Source organism: Opisthorchis viverrini, assembly GCF_000715545.1.
Source record: "Opisthorchis viverrini unplaced genomic scaffold opera_v5_46, whole genome shotgun sequence".
In the NCBI taxonomy this organism is placed as follows: Eukaryota; Metazoa; Platyhelminthes; class Trematoda; order Opisthorchiida; family Opisthorchiidae; genus Opisthorchis; species Opisthorchis viverrini.
Genome location: NW_008751703.1, coordinates 59,014 through 82,332, shown reverse-complemented (window position 1 = coordinate 82,332; position 23,319 = coordinate 59,014). Strand labels below are relative to the sequence as shown.

General features: G+C 43.9%; 2 protein-coding genes across 2 annotated transcripts in view; both read right to left on the bottom strand.

Annotated features, from left to right (window-relative positions):
- The window catches only part of T265_03319 (hypothetical protein), a gene marked incomplete at both ends in the record, with an annotated part of 42,238 nt that extends 20,366 nt beyond the window's left edge, over nucleotides 1-21,872 (bottom strand). The window contains 8 exons of the mRNA XM_009167780.1: nucleotides 3,694-3,753; nucleotides 4,496-4,594; nucleotides 5,930-6,016; nucleotides 7,937-8,068; nucleotides 13,598-13,758; nucleotides 19,086-19,183; nucleotides 21,402-21,779; nucleotides 21,860-21,872. Of these exons, the coding sequence (XP_009166044.1) occupies nucleotides 3,694-3,753; nucleotides 4,496-4,594; nucleotides 5,930-6,016; nucleotides 7,937-8,068; nucleotides 13,598-13,758; nucleotides 19,086-19,183; nucleotides 21,402-21,779; nucleotides 21,860-21,872 (1,028 nt within the window). The remainder of the gene's footprint in view (nucleotides 1-3,693; nucleotides 3,754-4,495; nucleotides 4,595-5,929; nucleotides 6,017-7,936; nucleotides 8,069-13,597; nucleotides 13,759-19,085; nucleotides 19,184-21,401; nucleotides 21,780-21,859) is intronic.
- A 60-nt stretch (nucleotides 21,873-21,932) lies between these two features.
- Nucleotides 21,933-22,280, bottom strand: T265_03317 (hypothetical protein; the record flags this gene model as incomplete). The annotated part of the gene is made up of 1 exon (XM_009167778.1): nucleotides 21,933-22,280. One exon carries the CDS (start codon nucleotides 22,278-22,280, stop codon nucleotides 21,933-21,935), a length of 348 nt encoding a protein of 115 aa, XP_009166042.1.
- Between the last annotated feature and the right edge of the window lie 1,039 nt (nucleotides 22,281-23,319).

The following is a 23,319-nucleotide window of genomic DNA, read 5'->3' as shown; positions in this document are numbered from 1 at the left end:
CTAATCCTGTCTAGGGTTGGGCGAACTAGCAGAATCCCAGCCCTTATGCCTCCTGCCGTTGCCATGGCAGCTAGGCACCGAAGGAGTGCTACAGCTGAACGATCGATTTCGACGACACGTATCTATATGGCATATAAATAACAAATACGAAATGGCAGCACTTGGTTTACTGTGACAGGTGTATGGATCGGCTTTCCGTTTTATCGATGTGATTGATTGGGTACGGTGGACAATTGCCCTGGATGTGAGTTTACATGGTAACTAGAAAACTTGAGCTAAGCAACCAACCAAGAGAATGTTCAACAAAATCACAGTCATTCCGATGGAGTCTCCGTAACAGATATACCTTCCAAGGCTCGGATTGCTCTCAAAATACGTTGAAGTAGACCCCGTAACGATATTGTACAACATGCGTACAATACGACATGCCGCTATTAACCGATGGAACAACTGTTGGCCAGTGGTTAGTGTGCATCCGCGGTCTACAAGGACGTCTATTGAAGGGGTTGACAAAAACTCAACTAAAACAATTAAAAGTGAGCATGACAAGGATCACACGATTAGGGCCTTTAGGAAAAGCCTTGTGTTTCAACACCTAACCGCAAGGCAGCTGTGGTTGGCGAGACAGCACTACAGTAGTAGTGCTTTTAAGGAAAACGTCCCCACACAAGTTCTAACCACCAACCTACCTGATACGAGAGACTTCAATTGTCTGACGGACAACTGCTCGATGGGTGACGGACGTGCACGAACCGTCGTACTACGATAAGGTTCGGTGTTTTCTTGACGAGTTTAGGATAACGTCACACTGAAAAAGTGTCCAGTCATGTATTCCGACTATCTGGCTCAAAAGCCTCTCTTTACAATACTTTATAAGTGAACGGATGAAATGACACTGTGGCCAATGCCATCTACTCAGTTTCTGCGACACGGAATCTGTTTACTTGGCGTGTTCCCCCGGGCTCATGATCGGATGGAAGTTCGGTCTGCGAACTCGTTGTTACACGATGATACAGAGAACAACTCGTAATGAGGTGAGAAATATGAAACATAGCGACGCCCTGTTGAAATTTTCCACCACATTATATACTCATGACACTACGTCGTGATCATATCTGGATGTGGGCAACAAAGAAATCTATGCCGATTGGTAATGCGCCAATTGGTACCATGAAGCTGATGACCATGCGAACTAAAAAGACGCTCTGCATCAACAGTCCCCGTAGATGTCTTGCACAATCCATACGGATTTCGGACTATCGCTGTTGACAAAGTAGCTCCGTCGCTGACTCCGGGTGAAAAGGAACACGAACATACGGCATAAGTAATACTGAACCCGAAGGTGTTATAGATTCATACATTCCCTCACTTTTTTCATGCTCCAGAATTGTTGCACCATCACAGGTTCTAAGAACGGGAAGAACCGAGGTGCTCTCACAACTCTGATGAGCTCCCAGTTGAATTAAGCGATGTGTCGGTTCTCAGACTAATTCGGAATCTGGAGCCATTATTATTGCTACACATGACCACAAGCAGGCAGAACGATAGAGCAGTTCAAAAAGGTATCGTGCACGTCATTAATAGCTGGTCCTCACGCCCTATTACAAAATTATCAGACGGCTCACAGAACAAACCCACCATTAACCTGGGTGGCTACAAGTCGTGTACAAGTAGTAACATTTATGTCTCCGAAACCGACTGGGTGGACATTCTATTATGCGAGTGGAAAAGCATCAATCTACCATTCGAAAATGACGTGAAAATAATTCACAGAGGTTTTGGAGAGGAATGGTCGAAAAGCATACACCGAAAACTTGGTCAATGTGACCGAGTAGGTGACCCTACGTTTTTACTGCACTCATTTTTACACTTTTTACACTTTCCTCCCGTAAGCTTTAGATCAACAAGTCCATTCATCTTATTCAGCAATTGTGGACTTATAGTGAAACAATATGAGTGATTTTATAGTCCTTTAGGCAATTGTATAGTTGGAAAAAAGAATCGTTAGGATTAGTAAGCAATGGAAAATAGTTGACAAAACTGCATCCCACATCTAGGAAATATATATCCGGAATACATGTTGATAGTTGATGAAAACAAAAGGGCGGCGCGATACGTAAATACAATGAGCAATATATAAATGAACAGAAATCGCGCGGGAGGGACGCTAAACTGGGCGGATTAGTGTGAGCGAGAGTAATACTCACAGCCGTGCGGGTAGAGAAAAATGTCGCCTTTGAAAGTGAGAGAACATAGTGGTTTGAAACTCGGAGTAGGCATGGTTTGCAACTGATTCTCTTTCTGACCTCTCGAAAACAATAGAGTGAGCAATTGTTCAGCATAGGAGGCGGCACCAGTGAAAGCGTCAAGGAGTCTCCGAACTCCTCAAGAGGAAAACCTACTATCCGGGAATGTCAATAAGGTAAGGCTATAGGAAGATATCTCAAAAGATCAAAACGCCAAATGGCCATTCCAGAGACCCCTGAAGTAGTGGCGAGGAAATCCTGTTGGTGCACGGCAAGCTTAGACAGTAAAAAATACCGTACATTGGAAAGCAAAAGCTCCTCAATACCGATAAAAGATGCGGAGCGAAATAAGCCATGAAAAACGAACGGATTTTTTCTAGGTGAGTCCCCCAAAGCGGTTAGAAGAACTACAATTTTCTAGCTAGTTACATAAAGTACTATTATGTTTCAGTAATCCTTCCACATGGACAAACCAATAAATTTCAACTAGTTTCAAACAGTTGAAATCTCCATAAGGTCAGACTCAAACATTCGTTGTTGGCGAGAAGCACAAAACTAAGGCTTGTTTTCCCTAGTCAGTATTCTGATTTGTATCTGACCTTGTGTCTGTTCGTTAACCGATTCGCCAAAAAGTTAACCAGTAGACGTAAAGTGTGGCTATTCTGAACGGTCCGCCCCCGAATTAGAGGTCTAAACTGAGTAGATATCACCATATCCATTTTGCCAAACACTTCCTAAAATTTTCGCCTCGAAACTCTTTCACCAACCCTTAAACTCAACCGCAAAAGTTCTTAATGCAACACTCTCCTTGCCATATCCTCTCTTCACCAAAATACTAGAAACCACCGTTTGCGGTAGAAAGTTAAGTTGAGCAAACAAAGTCGAACAGAGGGTTGAGTGATCCGATCAACTCTACGCGCCAGATTTGGGATTCAATGCTCACAATAAAATCAACAACCGCATGTAAAATAAACGATGTTCATTGGGAACTATTGGGCCGCTTGAGAAATACAATACAATCATTTGCCGACGTTCAGCTGTAGCATCCTTCCGGTGCCCAGCTGCCATGCCACCCAAAGGAAGCACGAGGGCTGTGATACTACCAGGATGCCTAAGTCAAGACAGAAAAAGTCAAAAGGCAGCAGTCGGGTTCGAACCACGGACCTTCTTCTCTAACCACTGAGCCATCTTGCCCCCATTTGCCAACACAGCTCACAAATTACCACACTCGTCTAACAGTGGTTAAATGAAGATGCTTCGGAAAATCGCTCTGAAATTCCGCCTCATCAAAGTCCTGACATCCTTGAGCACCCAGGAGACGACGGACCGAAGGTGAGAACAACAAGTAACTTAACTTCGAGTCGAACCCTCGGATAGCTTTCCGTACACTCGAAGACCAAAACGCCAGGAGTAGTTCGGAAAAAAAGACTAAGTCACACACACTTACTGAGTCGCTCCAGATTGATCAGTTGCAGCGGCCAGCTTGGCGGCGATCAGTTTATCATACCTTTGAAGAGAAACCGACAAATGCATTGATTAAGAATCAAAAAGAGTAATTTTACTAAGTTGAAAGGGTTCATGTGTATTCGAACAAGAGAACGAGCATCTTGCGGGACAGTGCCAATGATTTCCTATGCTGCAGTCATTCGAAATAAACCTGCAGCAAAGCGCAAAAGGAGTGCCGAATAGTAATTTCTATGCAGACGGTTTTGAAACTCTGCAGTAAATTGCCATACTGGGACCTGCCTCAGGATGCAAGCCTATAGCGGGAACGTGTCCTTAAACTGCCCCACTGGGCTATGTATCGGAACTTAAACCAAGGCAGGATTCGCGACTAAGTTCGGTGAGTTCAGACCGTTACATGATCGCTACCTTAGTTGTTTCACTGACAGTGCGTCCAGTAAACAAGAGTAAAATCCCATCCACGGATTCATGGTAAAGCAAGTGAACAAAATTCTTAGTTGACTTGATCACGTTTGCCCCTGTGTACTACAACCGTCAAACGGGATCACTAAAGCCAGAATACACGACCAAACTGTGTACCCACAACACCGAGATGATCATCCAGTAAGCCTCTGGGAACAGCCAAAAGTGGACGGTCAATTAGTCTCTTTTCCCTTTGAGTACACGTCCACGTTTTTACAAAGCATTTAAACTCTTCAATTGAAGGCCAGTCGTGTATGTAACACAATTCTAAAGAAATCCGCAACGATGCAATTTAATTCCCCCCCCCCAAAAAAAAAACTTACTCCAAAACACGATGAGGAATTGGAAGCTGATTCAGGAAAAGGAATTCCTCCAGCTCCTTCAGTCGTTCAATATATTTGACTTTTTGCGTCATTTTCGAGCTGCAAAAAGGTCGGGATTGGTAAAGACAGATGTACTCATCTCATCTTGGACAAAACACGCAAATATGGATTAATTGAAAAGTTCTCTAAAACACCAGGTAGTAAGTACTGTGGGATAAGTGTGTCTGTTACTCATTCGTATACTTCCCAAAACGGAATCATACAATGCTAGGAAAATGCTGGCGCTAAAGTCCTAATGACAGGTTTTATCGAAACAGACAACTTATGAAAGCGCGTTGCTCTGCAAAACAAAACATTAAGTGCAGGATCAATGGCATAAAAGCACTATAATGACTGATGAGTCTCAGGAATGACCTAAATGTGGATAAATCCTTGGGTAAGGGCATCAGTTTGATGGCATCTATGTTTTCCGGGTACGGTCTTCGGTCATGACGATCGATTGTGAATCCGAGGTATTTGATGGAATCCATGAAAACTGTTCAGTTTCAGTATGGGGATGAAATCTCCTGGAAGTGTTTTGACACAAACCCCTGTTTACTGGTTTGTTCTTCAGAATCGAGGAATCCGATGGCTAGTGTACTCCAGAGCAAACTGAAATACCTTGTAACTCGCCGGTAGCATTCAGTTACAAAAATGGGTCTGCAGAGAAAGCATACGATATGATGACTGATACCCATTAGGAAAGCTACACTGATCCGTGGGTGACTCGGCAGAAAGATAGAGGGTAAAGACCAAACAGACAGCTCAAATGTCTGTCTATGAAGCCCATGATTCGTTTGCTCTGATGTCCCATCCAGTCAGGAGGTCAGAGGATGTCAGTGAAAGGCTAACACTAGGAATCAGATTGCGCAAATCTGTTTCTTTACCCGCAATAAAACCAGCCGCAGGTTACGAGCAGAGAATGTCTCAACCATCCGAAATCGTTTTGTGCGTTACACCAGTATCTTCAATTCAAGAGACCAGAAAACCACTTTGTGACGAGAAATGTTTATTTCTCGTTAGAGCATTGGTTACTCCCAAACAGCTCAGCATCTGTGCCGTCGACTGGTCTGAACAGTTATCTTGCTTTTCAACTATTCTGTGCGCTCACTCTTTGACACATTGATTCAAAACCAATCGTGACAAGGGATGTCCCAAGCTGATCCACGTAGTTTAGGACACGGGGAATACCCCCATCACGCCTCCCGCGCACAATTACCCGATATTAAACTTTCACTCCACAGTGATGCACGAAAACCAGAAGCGCAACATAATGAAAAATAAAGCGTCAGGTCACGATTGATCACCGGCTGAACAACTCGACGTGAGTACAAAGCTAAGAAGCTCGGCTAACACCTCTGTACGTGACATTGGAAAAGAATACCCGTGGCTCACCTTATAAATGGTCGGAACAATGACCACAGTATCTTGATTCCAGTCGTCGGATGAACAATAAACAGGGCTTTTAGATTTTTCCGAAAGCTTGAAGAAGAAAAAGCACACCATGAAAGTATCCAACCACAAAAACCTGAAGGTGCACCGCAAGAGCCCAATTGCGTTAATACATTCGCCCTAAAGGCGCAAACTCCTGTATAGTTAGAGCATACGGCACTGTAGTTCATTGCCTAAAAAACACACGGCAAGACGCAGACAAACTGGCGACACGAACTACTACACGAGAAGAAAGTAGTAGTCCTGATAACATGATATGCGTCCAGGGGCATTACTTGCAACTAAATGGTAATTTGGAGGGGGGCTGGTTCCGCCCCGAAGACTACCGTTTTGTGAATGTTTTTCTACGCTGAACATACAGCTGACAGGCGGTTACGATATTCAGAATGAACTGTATGTTTTGTGTAATATATGTGGTCCGCACTGTGTCGACCGAATCATTCAGGTATAGCACCCTTTCGGTGCCCAACTGCTATGCCACCCGAAGGAAGCACGAGGGCTAGGATACTGCCAGGCTGCCCAAGCCTAGACAGGGGAAGTCGAGAGGCAGAGGTCGGGTTCGAACCACGGACCTTCTGGTCAGTAAATGCGCGCTTGGGCCATCTCACCCCGAGCATGTTCAGCAAGCAATAGGTTGTTGCATGAATGCCTACAAAACGCGATTATAGCATTTCTGGTAGGCTTTCCATGGTGTGCCAACAACCTCAGGACAGATGGTGGTCTTATGCGAAACCAGCGCACCAAGAATCGGGAATTCACACCTAAGCTCAAAGGCTCCTTTTTATAATGGACATAGTATTCCAATCCTTGGTTCCGCACCAGTACGACTTCCGCTGATGTGAGACGTGAGATATGTCGTATCTGAAAATAGGAACAATGTGCAATGCACAGTGTGCTCTTCTCCTCCACAACTCTTTGTTCACCTGCAACTGAACTGTATGAATACCTATGCTCTGAAAAAGTGTCAACCTCAGAAGCAAACCAATCCCACATACCAACAAAAGTGAGGGCAGTCCATGAGAAAATGTGTAGAACATTACTGATCGTTACATCCTAGTTTTCCTGTCTACCACGGCATGCGTTGTCGTGTAAACAAGGGGCAAAATCAGCAGATCATTCAGGTGATGTCGATTGACGGAGGCCTGGAGTAGACACGGAGCAGTAACAAATTTCAACAAGATCGTTGGTGTCATGCCAGAGTCATAACAAAGCAACTCAAAAGAGGAGTAAACTGTGTGAATTTCCGCGTTATGAACGGTGGATCCATTTCACTTGAGAGACTACCAGTAAGGATCACCAGCAGGGAAAGTACCACGAATTCTTCTGCGGTCAGAATCGACCGCATGGTCATCCAGTCAGCGCGAATTTCCGGAACGATGATGTGACACCAAGGACATATGTAAAGCTATAATTCTCTACAATAAGTACAATCATTCTCGACCGCACGACTTAGTCTAAGTACGTCGTAGTTTCGCACTTTTTTTCTTTTTCTCACCTTCTGTGGTCATGATTTACGATGCGCAGCCATTACTTGTTCCGAATTCGCCAGAGGAGGCTATCGTCGCGTATTGCTCCTTTTTCGTACCTATTGTAACCAGGCTCTCCGGTTGATCGGCTTTAGCAACCAGCAGTACCAACGAATACGATCAGTTTTCGCAGCTCCCCATGTCGTATGCAAGCTGTCTGGACGATGAGACATGTTTGCCCCGCGGATGGTCGCGATTATAGGCTAAAAAAAGCTGAATTCGAATAGTTCAAAATGTCCTACATCTGCGACAAACGGTTCATCATACGGTCTCTGAGAAAAACGCCCAACAAGGCGTTCAGCAATTTCCCTGCAACGAGGCTATTGCGAGTCGGTTGCCAAGAGCAACGCGACACACCGGAGGATATTAAATTTGCGAATAGTAATCTATGCGAACAGATTCTAGGCATAATAAGATGACTTACTTTCGGTCGAACGTGCGATAGGCTTGGACAAGCCAGCCAAACCGAGGTTTGTTCTTATTGGACAATCCACAGTGGAAATAGATTAGGCTGTAGTCGCTGCTCACATACTGCTCAAGCGTCTTTGTGATGTACCTGTGTACGCGTGTGTACAGTAGAATAAAACAGGATGAAAGAAATCGTACGCGTGAGAACCAGTCAACATTATAGCCTTGGCAACGTATAGTCATCCGTCTGCGTATCAGTTATAAAACCTGTAGGTTTCTCAGTAAAAAGATCGGATTCGTCCAAACGACCTATTAATCCGAATGGACAAAAAACAGTATGAAGTATGAACGAACATACCATGTTGCATGGAAATATAGAATGGAAAAAATTATCCAATGAATCGGCTGCCATTGCTAGAAAATTCTCACATAAACCAGCAACACACGACCAGTCCCCCAGCTAATTTATCCCTTCCGCGCGCAGGAAACGCAGCCTGTGAAACAAAGCTACTGTCCAACGGACTATTGCTTCTGCTTTACGGGAAGTGACCTCCAAAAACAAACTGAGTACAAACATTCACGGTAACCATCCCCGCCTCCCATATGCCTAATCCAAACGAGCAAACAATTCGACTTGGCTTCAGTTTGGCGAGAAGTTCTCGCGGCATTTCGATTGTCTCTTGTTCGAAGTGGTAAGGTAACCTTTGCAGCTTTATTGGTGGAAGAAACAGATGGACATTTCAAGACGTGGACTGACAGTGTCGATCCGAATTCGATTCGGCAAAGAGGTGTTCCATAAAACTGAGCAGAAACTTGAATAACCCATACCTCCACAGTTTGAACTCAATAAAAGTGAAAACCGTTGAGATTTCCATAAACCACTGCTGTAGTTTCTCAAAAGATGTCAAAATAACGTGTGGTAATCACGGTATACATTACCGGGTTGAATCTCTTGACAACCTGAAGAATTGCTTCGTTCAGGTCTCCTTTTGGGAGCGAGTACCGCTCACTGTCATAATCTTTGGAGGAGATTGTTACGCTGAGTAGTGATGGTCCCAAAAATCACTTTACAAGGCACGAATAGGGTCGCACATTGGTTCATTTCAATCAACTGTTCGTCTCGGAAAATAGCTCCAAATACAGGTAGCCACTGGGCTAATCACGTCAGACGGACTGGTAGAATATCATTTTTGTGATGAATTTGAGCAAGACATATGAAACTCCGTTGGCTAGTAATCTAAACGTGTTTCGTTTAATCTACTCATACATAACTCGTTCGGCTGTAGCACCCTTTCAGTGCCTAGTTGCCATGCCACCCGAAGGTTGCACTAGGGCTGGGATGCTACCAGGTTGCCCAACCCTAGGCAGGGGAAGTCGAGGGGCAGAGGTCGGGTTCGAACCACGGGCCTTCCGGTTGGTAAACTCGCGCTCTAACTACTTGGGCCATCTCGCCCCTGGTACATAACTAACACAGCCGCAACGCCATTTATCCGTTATCCATTTGGGCAGAAACAGTCACAGCAAGTCGTCGGCTTCCAGATGACTACAAGCTCCGCGCTTTGGTCTGCTTTGTTACGGGTCGGATTATGGTTCTTAGACCGAGTAAGCACTCGTAAATCAACCGTCTTCCTCGGCCTGAGCGGCCCGTCCACATAATTTTGTGGCACACAGGCGCCCCTTCATCATCATCATTGACCACCGGTATAATAAATATACTCTGCTTTCAATTTAGATTCAGTGAAACCACACAAATTTTGTGGAAATTCAGGATTATCTGCAAGGGTCCTTCTAATCAGCGCTACCTTTTCTCCAGAAGAGCGCAACTGACGAAAATCTGTAGTCAGTCGACGAGCAGTTCATCCTTCGTTACCTAGACGTACCCACTTAAAAAATAGGCTTAACACGTACCATCTGTAAGATAATGAATTCGGCAATTTTTGCACGTGACCTCACGTTTTGAAACCAAAACAAGATAGTCACGCAAGGAAATACTATTATTGACCAGCGAATGCGGCAGTTTGGTGGTAGAACGGAAGCTATATAAACACAATCGGCACCACGGAACGCAGTGAGACAAGTCCTTAAGGAGTTAAAACAGAGAGATTCACTAGAGTGGGGCCTAAACTCGCGGCTTCTCGTTTAGCTGGTGACATTAACCTATCAGACTACTGCCACAACTACTGTTAGGTTTGAATTCAAGACAGTAGTGTGATCACGCATCTCTGTGAACACATAGTTAATCGCGTCTTCATGTTCCTCGTCTGGGTATTTCTACAGCAGATGAACCTTGCTGCAGGTGTAAACTGTAATGCCCGTTAATCAACGAACGGAGTCGTGACAGGATAGCTGAGCTATTAGGGTTGGGCAGATGAAGTTGGAGGTCTACAACTTCAGGTCAAGAACAGCCCCAGTGCTCTAAAGAAATGGAATTTCAACGGCAATCTGAAAAACATAGTGCTTGGAGAAATCCACAGAAATTATCATACATCCAACACAGGGTATCGTTAGGACGACCCTGATAATCTCTTACAGACTAAGTGAAAGCTAAGCCATATACGAGAATAGGCTTGATGTTAACTTTGCAGTACAAGCGAACGGAAATCCAAACTCTGAACAGATGGAAAGGATAAAGCAGCTTTGGGTTATGTCGAGTGGATGAAGTCGATTAAAACTTTTGTGATAACCCGCTTATATGTGTAAAAATGCTAGCACACGATCAGACCACAATACAAGCAAGGACATGAGCACCAATAAGCGTTGATATTCTGTCACAAGAAAACAAAAGATGCCTAAGATGCTATGTGGAAAATCTCTATTGTCCCGCAAATACCGGTTGAGCACCCGTCCATATTTGATTGACAGATGTCGCCCACTGCAAAACTTGGTGTAATCCACATGGATTTGATGGTAAATCACATAGAACAGGATGAACTGGTCCTCGTGAGAGATCACAAGACGTAGCGATGAAAAGCCGGAAGATCCACTGAAAACGGCAAGTTACAAGCGAGCAAGAACTATTTATTGAATGTTGGACCACGCAACCGGAAGCTTATCCATAGTCAAACAACAAAGAGTAATCCGGAAACACTGGTAGCATACCTGTTTGTTACAATCCCAAGCAGAAAACATGAAACGAAGTGGACTTGGAAACACAACGCACTATTGACAAAAACACGAGGACTTCATAGACTGGTATCTGTGTTTGCCTGCGTTGGCTATGCTAGTTCGCTCGAATGCTCAATCAATCAAGGAGAGCACGTGCTTGCAGAGACCAGTTGAGCGTAAGACAAAAATGGTCACGGATATCATAGATGACCCAAGAGGTACGTACGTCTGAGGTAGTAGAGCAATTTAGGGTGCTACGTCACACCGAAAATCACCATGCATAGCGGTAAGGCTTGTGTATTCGGAGCTCCACTTGTTAGCACAGCTGACGACACATCTAGCAGCAAGTATTTTGGTACTAGCAGATAATCAACAAGATGCATACAATGGAAAAGTGTGCGACTAATTCAACGCAAGCTTTTCTAGATGCCAGCTTAAACCTATTAACCTGTTCATTGCTTGGACAGGTTATCATGGTTGGTTGGAGCAGAGATCAGGTCAGATTTGAGAAACTGCTTGAAAGAAATCATTCACAACCCAGCGGAATGCTTTGGTGACAAGAACCAATCCACCAGCGTCTACACTTTCTGCGTTGAGGTTAATCTTTCAGAATTCTTTGTGAATTTGTAGACAAAAGTGACCAGACCAGAATAATACGAAAATCCTTTTAGCATTGCCAAAACTGCATATCGAATGCTGCCCCTGAGAGATTGAATTACAAAAATAATCAACTTAGGTAAAAGCCTGTTAATCCATTTTCGCCATTCTCTCTCGTGAATTTAATCATGTTACTTTAGTACCCAACTCCTGCGCAAGGATATGCAGAGCATAAGCGCGCCAAAGAATGCGGCTGCTCAGATTTCCCTACTGGCAGCAAACCACGCACAAATGGGATCCCAGATGAACGTGGAGTTTCGAGGGGATATGAGTGACGTCCCATCCCCGTTCGAGGATGCACCGATAGCCATTGCATTTGTGATCAGCAACGCAGCAAGGAAGTGTCTTTCAACAGGATCGGTATCACGTTAAAAGATCTCAGATAATCTCATCTACTCATTCTGCAAGGAGCTGTGTTCACGTGCAGATAGCTCGGTTTAACCGAAAAGCTGATTTACGCAGAAAAGATCCTGAGCAGTGTTTGTCTCACATGAGCCCATGGGGGCGAAATGGCCCCAGTGGTTAGAGCACGAATTTACTGACCGGAAGGTCTGTGGTTCGAATCCGACCTCCACCTCTCGACTTCCCCTGTCTAGGCTTGGGCAACCTGGCAGTAGCCCAGCCCTCGTGCTTCCTTCGAGTGGCATGGCAGCTAGGCACCGCAAGGGTGCTACAGCTGAACGCTTTCTTTCTTTCTTTCTTTCGCATGAGCCCATATGAGTAGGCAAACAGTACGACACAGAAACCATAAGTTTTTACAGACATCGTATTCCCCAAATGCCAACCGCACAAGGATATGGGTTTGATGTTGCGTTATACACAGATCTGCAAATTAAATTGGTGTTTACGGGAGACTCGAATGAATATCAGCTGAACAATGGCCTTCCACTTCAGTACCAAATGGAATATGAAACGGACTCTGTTCAGAACATTCGGTTGTAGGAACGAAAGATTCAGCTATATTTGACGGAATCCCCGTTAGTGTCAAGTTAATTAGCAAATTGGCGGATGAGTTCGGTTATGAAAACTTTGGTGTTTACGCAGAAAACAAGGTTGCTGGAAACTACAAGACCACGCTTATCCCCTAAGCCCAAAATAACACAAAGTCGGTATTGGGTTACCGAGGAACTCTCATAAAAATTTAAATGGTGATCAGTCAATGTTGCATTTTGTTCGTAGATAAGTTAAACGTGCAGCTTCCTAACGGCACCGATAAATGGCTAGGAAAGATCAAACGGTTTGACGTCAGGTCGATTGTGTCGTGGACCGTCTTTGAAGTATGGTGTTGCTGCGGAAAAAATAGGGAACACAACCAATGAAGTCGCACAAAGTCAGAAAGGGAAGCCTATTAACACTGTGATTAAAGAGAATATTGGCAACTCAGGCTGGTCAGTTGTCCGCTTACTGCTCCAACTTCCCAAGCTAATGAAAAGGCCGCCGCTCCGCAACCACACAGCGATGAAGCTTCCGCGTCCACTTTGTCGTTAACGCTGTCTCTTTCTCATTAGAAACCATCCTTAAAGAAGAAGCAAATCCCTCGAGGAAGCTATTTGTGCGACAAGGAGCTTTCTCGACTGTCCCACTGGGTGGAGGCAAACTCCCCAAGTAGAAAGTAGGGGAGTTGGCTAATTAATAGTCGCCCACCCACCAGGAGAAACACTTCCACCATGGCTATCATTCGCCGAAATGGGTTTTACACGTCAGAATAAAAATAGACACCCAATTGTGGGCTAAATAAAGGAACCAAAAAACGGGAACTCAAGAGTAAGTGTGGGTGGTCGACAGAAATCCATTGCCTAGCTAGTCAATAGTCGAACTAGTATCTACTATTGGGGGTATCACAGTAAAGAAAGCCAACTCAAATACCTAACCAAACCTTTCAGGTTAACAGTAACAGATGAGAACAAAGACTTACAATAACAAGCGTTGGTGGTCGATTAGATCTGCTGCGGGCAAACGACAGGCCGAGAAAATAATCACTTTACGACCAAGTTTGTCATCACCAGCAACTTGAAGTATTCCTAAACGTGAGATGTCCGGGTAGTCCGAATCAATGACATCTTGAACACTGAGCTCCTGAAAATGGAGAGGAAAGGGTGCAATTATGAGTAGAAGAAATCTTATCTGCAATGACGCCCGACAGTTGTTCTACATCCAAGGCGTCAGAGTCAAGATAATTCTACTACATGGTGCAATGGAACTGCTTAAACGCACAACGCCTGAGATACCACATAATCAGCAGTATCTTCTCCGGGGGAAAATCCCAAAAGCGGTGGACATCACACGAAGAAACCTTAGTAACTAATTCTAGAGCCACATAAACAAAATAGGTTTCTTATCATTCTTGTTTTCGCGGTATGGAATGGATGCCCCTAGTTGGCTGAACGACAATATCATGCATTCGGGTGATAGGTGGGGAATTGCTAAACGAAGAAATGCGGTACTTTTGAAAAAAACGGCTACATTTCGGAAAAAGTCTAACGAAATTTATATCTGTTTCCAACTGCACACTGATGACCTTGGAAATAAGAGCCAATAATTCATTAAGGATACTGACCAAAATAAGTCTGAAGCTACCATACGGACCAGCGCTCTGAGAAGTTCCAGCATTTTTAAATTTTAACATCTTTTTCTAAGCCAGTCCATTTTTGGGGTAGCCAAATGCTGGTCTAAAAAGATTTCAGCCGCGGGGCACGGATGATGACCCCAAATGCAGTGCGTAGGCAAAAAAGTGTGAGAAGCGAACAGCACAAAGGCAAACTTAGGATGCATCAGGCTGGGAAAAGTATAAGAAAAAAGTTCGTTTATCAAAAAGTAATTACTGTATTTCGTGAAGCCAAAAGGACAGAGTGACTATTCGGAAATACTGAGAGATCATGCGAATACGTCAGAAGGCGTTTGTGGTCCTGGCTAGTTAGGTAAGCCGCAATAGTAGAGCCAAGTAGTCCTCTTGGTTACATGAATTTGCAATCTCAAAACCCAAATGGAGTAAAGGACTCGGAGCAAAGAGAAACGCAAAAGCAAATAGAACTGTTGCGACCTAACAGCAGACCGCTACGTGGTGCAAGGCAACTTATGGGGTTAAAACTATTGCTCAGCGTACAAAAAAGAGTAGCATCATGTGATCAAATCAAAAGTGAAAGACACAGTAGCCATGCTAACTAGGCCGTAATTTACTGAGTACGCTCCATCCCAAGTGAAAATTAAGGCATTAGTCCCCTAAAATGAACGTTAGAAGTTTAATACACCAGTGTCGCTTGGAAAACCGTGAAACGTGCGAAGTAGACACCGCTCCTGCTGATTAGTGTTGTAAGGGCGTCTGATGATCATACTCAAATGAAAAATCAAATCGTTCGGCTGTAGCATCCCATCGGTTTCTAGCTGCCATGCTACTCGACGGAAACACGAGGGCTAAGATGCCGCTCAAACCTGGACAGGAACAGTCGAGATGCACAGGTTGGGTCCGAGAAACGGAATGGACGTTCCAGTCAGTGACTGAGCTATTTTGATCTCCAGGATCTTATTAATTCAGTATGTTAAAGAATCCTTGTTCAGCTGTGGCCAGGCAACCTGAAGGAAGCACAAGTGATGGGACACTGTCCAGATGCATAAGCCAAGGACCCAAGGGCTCGTGTGCACCAGCAACTCTCGATCAGTAGGTCGCGACTTGACATGTGATGTGTTTCGAGTTCAAACTTCGAGCGCAGGAGAAACGAAACTGCTATCAACCTTAGGCCCAACGGTCTGAGTTGCTAATCCAAGCTGAAATCCGAAACGTAAGCTAGGGACCGACGACATTGGTGGGCTGTCACCGTTCCCGGAATCACCTGACAAATCACGCTACGCCATCGGAACGCAAGAAACAAGGGTTTGGTAAGAACAAAACCATTAGGGAGTTAGATAAGGTTAGCTGGTGAATGCTGATCTAAACCACTAAGAGAGTAATGCAAAAGCTTAACTAATTGGATTTCGACATAGGACCTGAAAGTGAAAATAACAACATGGAATAAAAGTTTTAGCAATAATGTTAGCCATATGCAGTAATTTCAGATTGGATGATTTCAATCAGTCTAATGTGGCCGAAATATGGTAGCGTGAATTCGAAGAGAATAAAACCAAGAACTACCTAAATCGTTTTGCAGACTCCACGACCCCATTGCACCGAATATCTTCCTGCCAAAATACCATTCTTGTTCCTTACGACAGCACGCTCCACCCCGGCGCTGACCACCCAAAAATTTCACTTACTCCAGCAAGTTTCGGAGGTTGCACCACACTTTCCATGCTGAGAAATTGGTCAATCGAAGTCCGCAACCTGAGTAACATGCATTCAAGGCGCTGGTCCCGAGACAAATGGTCAATATGACACCGATATCCATTGGACGCGTCTCGCGGACCATGATGGACTTTTTGCTGAACACCGGGCGATTAGGACACAAAGAGCCCTCGGTTTTGTTAGGATAGTTAGACCCTAACGAACAATTCTACCTTTTGTAATATTTTACTGAGATTTTATTTTCTCTCTGTTGTAGCCAACTGGGTCGCAGCACTCGTTCTTCCATTGGTCCATCCAGGCGATCCCGATCCGTTCTCCTTTATGACGGTTAGGTCATGACAGCTGGGTCAAAGGATATTACTCTGACTGTTCACGCAAGAGAAAGTATACGCAGACACATCGGTCACACGATCCTGGTTGGCAACTCACACTAATCGTCACGTGAGAGCCAACCACACGAGTGCAAACTAGCCGGTTACGTGGCTGGACAATCATGTATGACCACAAGTGAGTAGACAGGTCACCTGCTCTCCCGATTTCCGGTTATCGCTGATAACCACGGGTTCGGAATGTGACTGTTCCCATAAACCAGTACATTGAGAGGAAGTCACCGATAAGTTTGCTAATGAACACTTAAACGCAGAAGACAAATTTAACTAACGAGCTGTTTCATTGCAGTCGCATGGGGGGTAGTGTGGTCAACAGAATGAACTTTCAATCAATAAACCGATTTATCAAGCTCCCTATGCCGACCTAATTAATCTCAGCCAGTGACGCGCACTGTTCGGAAATAGAACAGTAGTGTTCGCCTGGGAAGCAATCTAGAATCCAACCTCTGCTCCCCCTGTGGGACTCTAAGAAGTTGATAGTGCTCCTTATTTCAGCATGTCCATACAGATACAATACGTTATCTAATCAGTGGATATGCAGAAACACACAGTCAGTTTGGCCAATACAGTAATCCTCGAAGAGGGGCCATCACAGTAAAAAGAGCTTTTAGACTCGATAAATATACTCATTTGCAAATCAATTTGGTTTTCAAGAGAGACTCAACTGAACCTCCCGTTTATGAGCCCCAAGAAGGGCGAAACCGGTCGTGGGCTGCAACCTTGTGAGTAGTTTCCTTTATGAAAGCTTTTAGACTCCTTTTGAGTGATATTGTATCCGGTAAAGTGCCAGGTATCCAAAACCAATGTATCAGGTTATAAAAATTACACGGGCTTGTGTGGGAACTTCCAAAACTGTTTTTCAAAGAAAATATTCAGCAATCTTCGCCGAGTCCTCTTTCTGAGACTATGGTACAGACCATACTGAACATCTCAAATTCCAAATGTTTTGATTGTTGTTTTTTTTATTGCAGCCGAATTTGCATTGTTTTATTAAAGTAGCCACAGCAGACAGAGTTCAGTTTACTTTTTAACTAATTGACTGATGAGTGGGATCTATAAGGTGGTCACGCATGAGGAACGAGCAGATTTACGTAGGTTGGACATCATGTACAATAACCACACGTGGGCGAGGAGTGGTGTGATTACATTTTGCGACGTTAAAACCATAAAATTTGGAGTAATTGCTCTTTAGGCAACTGCTGGGCTCAGAATTACACTGTAGCCCTCCGTCGGTGCTCAAAATAGGGAGAAAACACGAACAGAGCCACTACAATTTAAGATTTTACTAGTTACTGTACTTGTCCCCATTTGTGCTCGCCTGTTATTTAAATGTTCAATAAGCCAGGCGGCTTCACGAACCGACAAGTTTTTATAGAAATATGATAGCCGAGGTGGACTTGAGTTTCTAGTCACTGCACCAGGAAATGCGCTCTTTTGGGAAAAACAATGCAGCATTATGTGAGTCAGCTAGTATGGGTAAGGTTCACGGAACGCAGTATTAGGATCCACTTCAGTTAGACAAGACTCAGCGTTAGTCAGGAGGAGTTTGCGAATACGAAACCGCTGATGCGTACTATGGGTCAGGTATTCCACTAGGTGGTGACTTAGTCAACGTACGTGATGGCCAACAGTGCGATCGCAAATTTAAAAAAAAACTAACAGAACTCCTGACAATAAGGTTTCCAAACCTTAAAACCTCCATCTTGATATAAGCAACGCTTGTTGCTCTTAAGTTTCTGGAACAATTTCTTTGGCATGAAGTAAAAGAAGGCACTTTCACACCTGAATACCCTCTTTGTTTTAGTGCTGACTGTTATTTTCGGGACTATGGTGGGAGTTATTCAACCATTTATTCGTTAAAAATATTTTCCACATTTGTTTGTCACAATGTGTATAAATATGGTACTGTTAACATTAGGCTTCCAAATGGTTGCTAGAAGTGTCACATCAGACGTGCATCTGAACTGCAGGTAATGTCGTCTCACGAACAGTATACAGCGTAACGGCATGACGACTGTTCGCTTATTAGCATATTCGTCCATTCACAATCACTTTAGGTGGTTGCGGTGAGTTGCTAATGGGTGAGATGTACTTATCTCTCACGAATTAGTAGTCCTTTAGTGGGGAAACCTACAAAACTAAGTAAAACTGCATTCATATGGACTACTTACATAGTTGGTGAAAACTTATCGACAGCCCACACAACCTGTTTCGTCCTTTTTGGACTGATCTCAGACAGGCGTTCACTTGAATTTCCAGTTCAATATGAATTCACCTTTACCCGAAGAAAAATGGCTCGGTGGGACTGATGACCCCAAAACACTAGTACTGTGATAAACAGCTTAGCCACACTATATGTGGCGGACCATTTTGAAACCGAAACCTAACGAGGAAAAAGAGGAAGTTCGCCAAAGAGCAAGAGTGCATTTGGACAACGACAAGTGGTGAAGGTTGTAGTTAACTAGGCAAACAGATGCGAATGTTCCTTCGTTGAAGATACCCTGTTGCTGTGCCGTCCGGAAATCAGTATATGTCGGATCCTGTTCAATAAGCGCCGATTCTGGAAACTCAATGATTGGTTTTGAGCCGACTACTTGTAGTGGCCTGACCTCAATCTGGATATCGTCAATGATCCAGTCACACCCTACAGTTAACGATGTAATAAAATCTCGAAAGTTCGCGAGGTCCCCTCCAACAGGAATACAAACTAATTAGATGACATGGAGTGAAACACTCACCTTTGCAGCCATACCCAGTTCCTGTTCATAATCCTCGTCTATAATACCATCGGGAGTCATGCGATCCGAGTTGAACGCGCTTCCCTCCGGAGATCCCTCTGAAATAGAAAGGAAGGAACAACAATGGGTGAAATATCCAACTAAATCATGTATAGTCAGACTCCAATCAACCGATAAAAAGTTTGCCTGACCTTACAATGAAGAAAGGAGTGGATCGACGAGTTCTCAGGTTTTGACCGACTTTACGATAAGCACCACGGCTGATAGTGAAATGAAAAGGATCATCCCAGCAAAAAACACTCCTGTACTTAACAAAGTGTGTATCGATAACAACACCACTGGTAGCCTGGAAGAGTGCCACTCAAAATAGTTGTTGCGAAGAGGATTTTGAAGAGGCGAACCACTTCAGATGACGCAAGCGGTTAATAGTTCATATTGGCCAGTCCTTTTTATCCCCGTAAACCTCCGGACGCTCTGAGATCATATTATGTCTAGTTTCATGCTTTATTTCTATATTGGGAACCTCTAAAACAACCTTTCATAATGGGTTGCAGACAGGTGGATAAAATAGACATTATTCGCTTTTATTTCAAATCCCAGTGTTTTCCTGTACCCAAGACAGCTTCCGAAATGCAGTTGAATGACCGGTCTTCTGGTCAGGGAAATCCCTGACCCACTCATCTTTATGAAGAACTCACGTGTCGAGTTGACTCACAATATCTCCCAGTTTAGCCATGTTCATTCAGGCTCTACCCGAGGTAAGACAACTACCCTTTTATTCTTTGCACTAAATGGTTTCTCCTGTCTCCAATGTGCACATCAAAAAGTCAACCGAATTCGTCTCAATTAGCGCGTAAAAAATTATTTCCCCCAGCCTTTGGTGAGTAAATCCCTTACTGGCCGATTTAACTTCAACCCTAGACCGTAAAGGATATATTTTTAAAAAAGTGGCTCTCAGACGGCCTTTGATAGAAAATCAAAGCTTTCAGATTTGGCAGGATTCCGGTACATCTTTAACAAACAACCAGTCGGGGACAAGACGAATGAACGCTGCGGAATCCTGAAGAGTGGGTCGAGATGATTCAAGAATTCCGGTCAGTCAAAAACAAGCACCCTTTCTGAAGAAGCCACTTTTAGTCGGCTCCTTGAGGTATCCACTTCAAAGTGTGGTGACTGAACTACAGGTTGCAAAAGTCAGGTCGGGGATTAGCGCTCGCATGGAAGAACCACATCGTTTGCTGGGGTAAGTGGGAAGTACTCTTCCTGATGTAATGGGAGGTCCGGGACAGCGATGAGATTTAGGACCTTGGGTATTAATTGTGATGTGAAGTGGGCACAAAGTACAGATTGTTCGCATTAACTGTAACAGCTTAAGCACTCTAAATGAGATTGTGAAGTAATTATCCTGGGCAGTTAGCTGTTGTATTATTCCACGAATCACTACGCTACGCTTCAATCGAAGCGCACCAAGGGTGGAAAGCGACCACTAGACAGTGTAGTGAATTTCTGGAGCAGAACAAACCGACTGCAGAAATCAATACACATATTGATCTGCTCCCGTAAGACGAGTTCGCTACTTTGGAAAGAAATGCTTCACGAAGTACAATAAAGTTCGCCTGAGCATGAGCGACTCACCGACACAGTTGAACGGACTAACCAATGTATTCAAAATTTAATAACATGCCCAACGTAATAGAATGTTGACGCGAAAAATGTGACTTTAAGTGAAAGTATTTTGCTCCCTACATACCACCATAAAGTGAACAGTCCAGCAGCAGCAGCAGCTTTAACTGATTCAGACAAGGACTTGATATGGTATGGATAACAGGTATCCATGGGTTTAGAAAACTGAACGATGCATTCTCATTTAGTAAGATATTGCAAGTATCTGGTCGTTGTTCTGTGGAAAGTGACCACATGGTCACCTTTGGCTCGTGACTATGAGTCACGGGAACATAGTCACCGGTCTGGTATGAGTAACGAATGTTAAATAGTTTGAATACACGGAGGATGGTTATTAGCAAAGCGTTTTTCTGGTCCCCTAGAGTGAACACTCGTTGCATGGGTTGTTCACTTTCACGATATATTCCGTTAAGTTTTTCTGAAGAAATAGGGAAGTATTGTTTGAGATGACTGACTTAAAAATGAGGAATTCTGTTTACACTGTTCGGATCAAACATCCAGTGCTTAAAATCCATTGGCATCTGACAAGCAGAGAGGAGGGAACGAGAGGAAGACAAACGATAATCGCCCTGAGTTAGAAATCAAAAAGTGTGCAAAAACCTAGCCCTAAAACAGATGCTGTCATCAACTAACCTTTATTGCCCGCAAGTTCTAGACTACATTCATCAAACTCCATTTCGGGCGTTTCAAAATCTGTCAAATAAGAGCTCGGTGGAAAGGAGCCAAAAGTAAGGGAGTCGAATCGACGTCGATATTCGTTAGTGGATGCATCATCTGGTGCCCCAGAATCAGAATCATGAGAAACATAACGCCAAAGCGGTTTCGAGCCACTCCTTCCAGTCATGTCATCAAATATAGGATCCTTCAGGCTGGACGACTCCACTCCATCGACAAAATCTGAGTCTTTCTCTTCCATTCGCTTCAGTGCTGACAATTCCGGTTCGACAACAGTACTTGAAACAGCTGGATCAGACTCCATGGAGCACTGAAAAGTACCGTCCAGATGCGCAGCTGAAAAAATTAAAGTATATGAACCAGGTTCCTGCAGCTCCACAACGAAAACTCAAGCGAGTAGGAATATAGTTATATACTTACAAAATACATATTTAATACAAAATACATATTTACAAAAAAATATATTTACAAAAATATTAATACTCAGTATCAGAGCAGAGAATACAGCTTGGATTTCACCAGAAGTAACCGATCAACTGCTTGATACAAATCAATCGCTTCGGCATACGTAGTGCCTTCATAGGGTAGACCTGCGGAAATCTGATTCAAGTAGTTTATATGAGCGTTCATTTCCGCTTCCACTTCTTTCAGAACGACACGGAAATTGTGGGTATGGTTCTCAACTTGCTTGACTGTGGGACGATCCTTAGAGAGTTCGTCCAGTGCATTCCCAGCATGCTGCATAATTAACATAATCTTGCGCTCAACCTCGTCTAATCGACTCAGACGAGCTTCTAGTGATACAGTTTGCTGATCCTTCGAGGAAGCACTTGACATTGAGGAAACTTGTGGAGAGTACAAGTACGTAACCAAAACGGGGAGCCAGCTGCAGTGAAAAAAGGAATCAGTAAGTTTTTATTGGGAGGCTAATTATAAACTAAAGCTATACACTCTCCACTGGCAGGTAGTAACGAATGGGGTAGGGATGGGGATGTGCGCACTGCTTTCAGTGGCCTCATCCACCGACGGAAAAAGTGCTCGCGATTTTGAAGTCCAAATAAGACAAACAAGACTGGTTGATCGTGAATTATGGAATTATTGCAGAGGGCAATCACTGTTACCATGGTCAACACTAAAACAGTAGTAGATACTGCTGCTTAAATAAAATGCATTCAAATAGGAAGCCTTTAAAAAATGGGACTATGGGAGTTGTTGTAAAGATATCTTCAGGCCCTGAGGAAAGCGGAGCTGATCTTCAAACAGCATTGGAATAAAGACCTAAGTACTGTGCCGCAACATCACATCATTAGGACGACTTCCAAGTATCCCGAGGAATCTCCCCATATGCTGTTTCAACAAACTACAACGGACAATTTTCGACTGGATAGTCTGACTGCATGACGACTGCATACACTTTGCGGAGAATAGTGAAGTGCCATGACCCACATAATTCCTAATAGCAGGCAAAGAAGATGCGACCGGGAAGATGCGAAAATTCCACAAGGTTTTTGGATAGTAGTCACAGTCGACTCGCGTTGCCATGCTCAGGTTATGTGAAACCTTTCAAAACGCGTATCTTCAAAGGACAGCAGGTAAATCAGGAATATTTGCAATTCAATCATGCATTTCTGAACCGAACATGGACAGTCCACATAAAAGTTAAGGGTCGATTCCTTCATCAGTGACCACCAGATTCGTGTAAAAGTCAACGGTGTGTCAACAGAACCGCTCCACGCCATAAGCGGAATCCCTCGGAACGCCAGGATTTTCAATAAACCTGTGAACGATCATCCACATACCAGACACTTCACCGTCATTATCACCTTCAGTTGCAAAAACCGGGTATTTACTGTACACTGGTTATGGATGCCGCATT